The 9,294-nt window shown below is 33.8% G+C and overlaps 1 protein-coding gene across 1 annotated transcript; it reads left to right on the top strand.

Moving 5' to 3' along the window:
- Positions 1-4,051: 4,051 nt before the first annotated feature.
- Positions 4,052-8,617, top strand: LOC116122125. The gene is made up of 6 exons (XM_031408031.1): positions 4,052-4,285; positions 4,709-4,800; positions 5,998-6,145; positions 6,498-6,629; positions 6,771-6,920; positions 7,094-8,617. Exons 1-6 carry the CDS (start codon positions 4,214-4,216, stop codon positions 8,615-8,617), a joined length of 2,118 nt encoding a protein of 705 aa, XP_031263891.1. The 5' UTR covers positions 4,052-4,213.
- The last annotated feature ends 677 nt before the right edge of the window (positions 8,618-9,294 follow it).

Genomic DNA, 9,294 nt, shown 5'->3' with positions numbered 1-9,294 from the left:
ACCTTATGCCCTAAAATTTTAGCCCGTCACTGCGTCAGGTCCTATGACTAATCAGAAGTTGCATTCTGATCCATTGTGACTAAGAACAAATAAGATTGACACACATGAATTTCAAAGCTGGTATAATTTTGCTGCACTGTGTAATTTTAATCAAATTCGGGTCACAAATCGGATACCCGGTTTGTGACCCGAATATTCGATACCCGCAAAACCGGGTATTCTGAAAACTGGTTTGATTTGCGGGTACCTTTTTAGAGGTACCCGAATATTCGAGTACCCAGTTTTTGGTGAAAACCGGAGCGGGTACCCGGTTTTGCACAACCCTACTAGTATTTCTCATAAATAAAATAGCGATGTTTGTTGTTGAAATGCATAATTGGATGATGAGGAGGCCCAATAAAAGCTATATAACAATTGTGGGGGTGTAATTATAAAAAAAAAAAATTGTAGGAATTTTTGAGGATGTAACTGTTATAATTGAAAATTATTGAGGGTGAAACAAGATTGAAAACTGGAAAGAGAAACAGGGGCACCTGCAGATCCATAGGGCACTGATCCAATATTTCAGACCCGTTTTGATCAATTCGTTTAAGGCCTCTACTCGTGAGACCCACGCCGACACCCAACCCACCCACGGTTTTGCCAGGTCTCATAATAAGGCATGAATTTTTTATAATAAAAAGCTATGTTTTAAAAACCAAACCGGTCCGACTGAGATCCGGCAACTTCTTCGGTCCAGTTCAGGTCTTAGGGGGTTTTTTATAATATTTTAAAATTATAAGGGTTAATTTATAAATTTATAGGGGTGTTTTGAAGATATGTCAAAAGTTTAGGGATTAATTATAATTTTTGGATATTTTTGAAATAAATAAAAATTTTATGGACTAATTTGAACTTTTTTAGAGAAATTTTCGTAATATATTAAAATTTGAGGGGTTAATAATAATTTTTAAAAATAAAATTATCATTGACACATCAATCCAACCAGTTGGATCGATTGATCCGTGACCCAGACAGTAAAACGGGTTACCCTCTTATCCAGGTTTTAAAACAATGATAAAAAGTTGATATTAAATTGAATAAAGAAATAAAAAGAATCACGGAATCTAATTGGAGTGAGCTTGAAGAGGCAAGATCATGTGATCCAGCTGTTTGTGAAAGAAAATTTCATTGAGCATCAGTTTTGCAAAAGAATGAATGAACCTGTTCAATTTACTTCACTTAATTCAAGGAGGGGAACTGTTCCTTGATCCTTGGAAAATTTTAGTTAATTAAATATCCATCAAGTCGTAGGACCCATTTATGGCGTGTTTAATAAATAAACAAAGAGTTGTTTGTGTGAACTTTATTTAATTTATCTTCGTGAACGCTCTGTATCACAATTCACAAGTCAACTTTCGTGTATGCTTGTGCTCCCCATCAATGTCATCAATATGGTGTAAAGAAACATGATCTACTACCGTTTCACAACTTTCAAGGTACCATTGCCACCTCTTGATACATGGCAAAAGATGGTAACAATATGAGGGAATAAATTTCAGGTCCTTTATTGTTCTCCTATTTTCAATAATCCTTCATCTTTCATTTGCTATGCATTAGTCCTTATAATTATTTTATATTTCATAATTAATTAGTTTACAACACATTATCAGCATGAAAAACTTAACAAATGTAACGTTGCACCCCTATCGAAAGTACGTATTTCGATCCTATATGTGTTCTTTAATCGTTGATTCTGTCTTTATGGTTGAATTTATTTATTATTATTAAATTTCGTCTCTATGGGCGGATCTATTTAATATTGTTAAATTCCGCCTCTATGGTCGGATCTATTTATTATTGATGAATTCCACCTCTATGGTCAGATCTATTTATTATTGTTAAATTTCATCTCTATGGTTGAATCTATTTGTTATTGTTAAATACCACCTTCATGGTCAGATCTGTTTATTCTTGTCGAATACAACATTTTATGGTTGGATCCACTTTTATTATATTTTCAATAGCTAAATGCGATAAATGAACTTGAAGTTCCATAAATAAATATCGTTTTAGAACTTGAAGTTCTAAATATTGATTACAAATATGAAGCTTGTAAAACAGAGACAAAGAATGAACCTAAGGTTCCATATCATGAAGATGAAGTTATGTAAACATCCTTACTAATGTAATTTTTTTAAGGATGGACTTCGAAACTGAGGCATCGATATCTAGTAATGGTGGAGACATTTGTATAGTAGACAGTGCAACAACGCACACTATCCTTCGGGATAGAAAATATTTCTCAGGTTTGACCTTTACTGAGGCTAAAATAAATACTATATTAAAATCTGCAAACATAATTGAGGGCTCCGAAAGAGCAACACTCTTGTTACCGAACGAAACTAAATTAAGTATCTATGATGCTTTATATTTTAGCAAATCCAGAAGAAATTTTCTTAGTTTCAAAGATATACGATTCAATGGATACCACATTGAAACTTTAAGTGAAATGGATGGAGAGTTTCTGTAACAACTGCTGTAAACTAGTAAAATGCTTGCATAATAATATAGAAAATGGGTCCAAAACTTTTCTTTTTATTATATGTACTAAGTCTTTTATACATAAAGAGCATAATTTACAAAATGCCATTTAAAAGACAAAAATAGGGGAAACAGTGAACTATTGCTCCTCGCTTGCCGACGCCCCTCCGACTGCATCATCACCTAGATCCTGCATCCACAAAGGAAAATGACGGGATGAGCACAAAATAATGCTCAGTAAGTAAACCCTCTATTTGTCTAACCTTGTAACTATTTTTCTTAATTCTTTCCTCACACTTTCTTTCCATTGTTTCCTACTAATGTCATGGCCTCATCTTACCGGAGGTACGGCCGGATGGCGTTCAAAAAGTCCATCATTGTATAAATATATTGAATAAATTTCATAAGTCTTTAATAAGCCTAACAGACTTGCGTTCGTAGGACAAAATTATGATTGTACCCTCTTGTGACTTGGCCGGTCACAAGACCCAAAAACGGCGTGTTTGATTTAAGTGTTGGAGGGACTGACTGATCTCCTTTGGCATGTGTTTGTGTTTGTAGGAAGAGGTCTGGTCTGTGACATTATAATTATAATATTAAATATCTACAATAATAGAACAATATAATGGATTAGTATTGAAAGTAGATTGAAGTGAGTAAACCTACCTTAATGTTAGATTTAAAGTAATGGGTGAGATGAAATTGTCTTTGGGCTGCCCTGTAACCTAATGTTGCATCCTTGTGTTTGTATCCATTGATTAAATTAATTATATTGATTTATCTTGTAGATTAGTGGTTATATGAATATATGATAGAAGAAGATAACAATGTAATAAGATTGACTTGTGTGGTCAGTATATAGAACAAATAGAAGCCACAATGGTTTCAACTATGGTATACAATAACGAGTGGTGCAAAAAGCTACACCCCTTTTTATTTGGTCCTGTCTTTTCACTCCCTCCCATCTATATCCCAATTTCATAAACACCCCTTATAGTTTGAGAGTTATTTAACCTCCTATTATAAGTTTAGTTAACTAAATTAGACATGAAAAATATCTTACACGACCTATTAATACAACACATACTCATTTGATAAAAACTGTTGATGGTTCGAATTTTATTAGGTCAATCAATTATAAAATGATTAAAAATCGGTTCACTTGATATTTTAATGATTCACTTACTGTTTTTATGTTTTAACATTAGAAATTTGATAAAATTAAATCCATACGGGTTCAATCATATTTTATTTTTATTAATTTGATTATAAAAAACAGGTTTGAGTTACATCTCGGACAAATATATCTCTAATTGGTTAAGTTGTTGCTTTTCTCCTCTATTAAGTGAACATTAGTAATCCCAAAAGAAGATCAAATATAATTTAATTCCCAAGTACAGGGGTGTGAATAAAATAAAATCAAAATTATGGGATTTAATCAGTAAAGAAAAGAAAAGATATGAGGAATAGTGTGTGGTCAACAATAACAGTCGAGATAGTCATAGTAGACACAAGACAAAAAAGAAAACAAATGCAAACAAAAAGGGCGTAATCCCCGCTCCGTCATTTTTACTACAAGAACAAAAACAGTAACCGGAAGCACTACTTCTGATTTCAACCATTTACAAAATATAAAAATATCGAAATTGGGTTAGTTCTTGTTCATTGTCTGAAAAATCCAACACTTGCAATGGTTGTAGCCCACTCTTCTCCTCTCTCCCCTGAATCCAGCTTCCGTGAACTCGATGACGCCTTCTTGCAGGTCTCTTCTTCTTCATTTTAAATTATATTCATTAAAATCTTCTCTATGTTAAATAAGAGTATTTTTAAGCTTTTTTTGTTTTCTTTGTACTTGGACTCGTTTAATTCTTTAGTATTATATTTGTAAACTCGATGTAATTGGATTTTAATGGCTAACAAAATAAAATTTTGCGGCATTTAGTCTTTAATTTAATTTATAGCTTACTATTTGGATTGCTCTACTTTCTCGATGTTAGATAAGAGTATTTTGATTTTTGAGGTTGCTTAATTTTTAAGGATTATATTTGTAAAGTTGATGTTATTGGATTTTAATTGCTAACCAAATATTTTTAATTTTATTATTATTATTATTATTATTATTATTATTATTTTGTAGCATTGAGTGTTTTAGTTTTTAATTTAACTTAACGTGATTTTTATGCAGACCCAAACAAGAATATGGCTTGGGGAGGTCCTCCAGACGAGATTGAATGAAAACATGGATATTTCTGATTTGTTAGCTGATGGAGAGTTGCTGTAGGTCCTCTTTGTCTTAGTTTTATTCTATTATGTGTCTTGTCAAGCCCTTCAATCTATTTATTTTTTTGGTTAAACTCATGTTAATTATAAATTCCATCTGTCACTACTTGCCTCGCCGCATTTTTACAACAGAAACCTTAATCAAAATGCATCTCAAGACAGTGCAAATAGTGTATTGTGTAATGGCATATCAAAGGCTAATACTTTGGAATGCAGAAATAACTTCATTGAAGGATGGACTGTTTTTCTTTTTGATTTTGGAATCATTTGCTTTCTTTTTTCTCTTCAATGCATTTGGGTAGTTAATAAATACAGAATCTTTTTAAACAAAGGATGTTTAGATAATAAAAATGAGGGGTAACCACAATATATGAGATCTTTTATCCTTGTTGAATTCAATTCTGGAGCTAGTGAAAGAATCCCGTCAAATTTTCAATCAATATTTTGCTAAAAGGAGAAACATTCAAAGCATATGCATAGTTGTTTAAGTTCTTGAAGTAGGTTAGGCTTATGATCCTGACTTTTAATTCTAGCTTATTAACCAGATGATTTTGAAGTTCTAGTGATTATGTCTCAAAATAATAAGTGGAGGAGGACCAGAATACAGAAAAGCCAAAGAACTATCATTATATATAATGGCTTATATATAGGAAGAGAAAAAAGGGTATTAATTTGCTGAGATTTAGCATAACAGGCACTCATACACGCACACGTTTGTGTGCATGTTTATTGATGAAATGCTGTGTACTAACATTAACATAAGCTTTGAGTGCATTCCAAATGGAAATGATCTTTTAATTTATTTAGGGAACTAGTGGTTTCCTTTTATCTTTGTGCATTTAAGGTCAAATATCTCAATGACCATAACAGACCCATCTTTATTCCACTGGTGCTACTCATGGTTCTGCCAGCGGTTGCTGAGAAAATTTGTGTTCCTAATTATATAGTAAATTAGTAATGCACAGTATAATTGAGAAGAAACCGAACATAGAAGGAAAATTTTAGACAAAAAGAAAAAGCTGTATTGACATAAGGATGTGTGAAGAGACTTAGTGATATGTTTCAATGTACAAATATTTATTAATTGCAATTCCAGGTAAATGCTAATGGCAGTTTATTTATTTTGTTTCATTTCTTAAACGGACTTCTAATCATTTTTTAAACGTGCTTTCCTCTTATTCTTCTGTCTTATAGCTTTGAAGTGTCAAGAGTAGTATGGCAAATGTTGTTAGCAACACGGATGGAGCTTAAACATATAAAAGCATACAAATATGAGCCATTTGCTTTTGGGAAGAGCAGCAGGAGGTATATGCCTTATTCTAATGTGGATATTTTTCTGAAGGTAAGCATTACCATTTTGCCGGTCCTTCTATGTGCGGATTTTGATAATAGCTAGATATAGTCTAGTCTGTGTTACACAACTTCTCTGTAAAGGATGGTGCATACTTAGTATGCACTGTAGGCTTCTTTGTCCTGTGCACTCACATCACAATCAAGATGTTGAAACCCAAGCATGTACGAACTCAGCATGCATTCTTTAGGTTCAACCCTTTCCTTTACCTGTACTCTTATTACTTTTTTTATCTTCCATTTTTTCTTTCATGCAAATGAGCTCGATGGACTTAGGATTTGATATCAAATCTTGTAGCTGATTTGTTGTATCTAAATTATGCTTTCTTTTCTCCTTTATCTAGATCTGCAAAATGTTGGGATTAACTGGAATTGATCTTTTCTCCCCATCAGACGTTGTTGAAAAAAAAAATACTCGGAAAGTTTGTATGTGTATACGTTTGCTTTCAAATAAAGCGAGGTCAAAGCAGTTAAATGTAAGAATCTTACTGTCATACTTCTTACTTTCCTCATGAAAATATATGATTGCACTACTGCATTACTACATGTTAAGATGGTTAACCTAGTTAGCTTGACAATACTAGCACCATGAATACACTCAATTTCTTTTGTTGCAGGTTCCAGATTTTGATGTGGTCACTTATGCCGTTGCTATGCCAACAGATATGGTCGGATGCATCCGTAGAAGCTTGGAGCAGTCACAACATATCTTTTTGAGCACTGCTAGTCAAAATTCAAGCCATGTTTTGATAGCAAATTCCAGGGAGGTAAACAGTGTTGCTTTTTTGTTCAATTGAAGAAAGAGAGTTTTCTTGCCAATGAATTAGTGTCTGATATAAGAGAATACATTATAAAGTAAAAATCTAGACTGGTCTTAAGAGTTCATTTCTTTGTAAATCTGATATATTGTGTTTCTAATATTTCACACCACTTTCTCTAGAGAAATTCCATTGTAGGTTCAAATGGAAACTATGGTTTGTTCCCCGAACAGTCTGATGATTCAGCATGCAATTTAATCATTCAATCCGATGCCTCCTCACCAAATTCTCCTTATGATGCTTCATCCCAGTTGAATTTTTATTCAGTGGATTCTCCGGGAGTATCTGCAGTGGTTGGAAAATGTGCTCCTGGAGACCAATTTTCCCCATTAGAAGTTGAAAACCAAGAGCAAAATGAGTATGCACATGAATTTGAATCTCCTTGTTTGAATGAATCAGCAGGATCTGTTTGCTCACTGCTTTGGGAAAATGATTATCATCTGGATGGTTTGTCATCTACTTCATGTGTTGATTCACCAATTCATTTAGATGGCAGGGCTTCTCATACTAAAACCAGATCCAGGCATAGCTATGAAATTCGTACGCTGGACTTTAGTTATAGTGATCTTGATATGCAAATTGGTGCTGGTGAGGATTCCACGGGTGATGGCACACAGGAAAAAAATAATTTTCTCCCCATAGCAATTTCAACTATGGTTTGCCATGAATTGGATACCAATGACCCCATCCAGTTTGATGGAGATAACAGTATTTTTAATGGATACACAAGCCCCAGTTCTCATGGGTCAAATTCAACGCCGAGGACTGTTGAAAATGGATTTAGAAGCAAACTTGCTGATGTCAATGATGAGGAATTTTCTTCAACTCCACGCATTATTTCTTTGCCTGGTGTTTCTCAGAACATGAATTTTGATGATCAAGAGGATGCAGGTCATGATTTCAAAACTTTCTGGTTACCTGAAGTGCAGCACGGCGAGGCGGATCACAAAACTCAGAACGCAGTCAAAAACAAGACTCTCATGTACTGCTCAAAACCTAAGGCTGAAGAGCCACTTATTGACATAAAATTCATACAAGAAAGCTTCAATACCAACCTTTTGCAACCATGTTCTGATAGTCCATCATGCATCACTGGTAATTCAGATCATGGTGTTGTATATGATAATGGAATATGCAAGTCACTAGATCCAAATGTTGGAATTGATGAGGGAAAATGCTCTCAATTAGATTCAGATTGTTTAAAGAATGTAAATTGCAATCAATGTTTGGATTTGTTGGCTCAATCTTATTCTCCACTTGATCTTCATCTATGGAATCAAAAAGGCAAATGTGTCGTTGGTATAATATCTGATGAAAATGATGGGAATGAGGGTAACAAAACTTCTCCCAATTCTATTTTGCACAAGGGTCTACATGGGGAAATCGCCGGAGGAGATGCCTTAGTGCATGAAGACATCAAGTCTGGTGTTATTCAAAATGACAAAGAGTTAATTCATTCTGCCATTGTTGAATCAATACCAGATAAATGTTTGTGCTCGACGACTGAATGTATGGAAAACGTGGGTTGTACATTTCAGAAAAATCATTCTTCCTCTGCAGAAGATGTGGATAAGGGGCATAGCGAGGTTTGTTTATTCTTTTACTATTTTGGTGTTCGATCTCTTTTAAAAACCCTTGATTACTAGCTTATATTGACTTATCTTGTTCAATAGGTTCTCAAACAAAATGAAGTGGTGGAATCAGTCGAGAACTCTGATAGAACAGATGATCCCGGTGTACAACTAGCAAGGCACAAGTCCGGCAGAAGGCTACTGCTGATGTCTGTAGCAAGTGGATCTGCTGTTGTTGGTGCGCTGTTTGTTTTGCTTCACCTCAGGTTTGATAAAAAATACTTTTTTTTATCAGAAAATCTAAAAGAAAAAAAAAAAAAAAGAATTAGCTGTGAGCTAGTAATTCTCATGTTTTGCATAGATTTCTTAGTCTTACCATTTCATTTTTTGACGCTTGCATGGCAGGAAAAGTGGTGGCGAAAAAACAGGTGAATCAAATATGGAATACAAGAAAAAGAAGGAAAGTGGAATGCAGCTCTCGCCACAGAATAAGCAGAAAGAAGTTAGAGTAAATGGGATTTATCCAGCCAAGAAGCTTGCATTTGGGTTATAGAGTTTAATAGAAAACAGTATAGTCAACTTTACACAAAAGAAAGGATCATGCTTTTCTACAGAAACTATCAGAGCCAAGATTTATTATAAGAACAATCAGGAAAAAAAAAAAATTTAAATAGAATTATAATGTAATATATAATATCATTCTTCACGTCATTTGTGAAGCGTAGTGTTCTTCATGTTATTACTTGTATTCG

The sequence above is a fragment of the Pistacia vera genome, unplaced genomic scaffold, assembly GCF_008641045.1.
Source record: "Pistacia vera cultivar Batoury unplaced genomic scaffold, PisVer_v2 Contig1318, whole genome shotgun sequence".
NCBI classification, from domain to species: Eukaryota; Viridiplantae; Streptophyta; class Magnoliopsida; order Sapindales; family Anacardiaceae; genus Pistacia; species Pistacia vera.
Note: the sequence above shows the minus strand (reverse complement) of the source record. Positions and strands in the feature narration are given on the sequence as shown.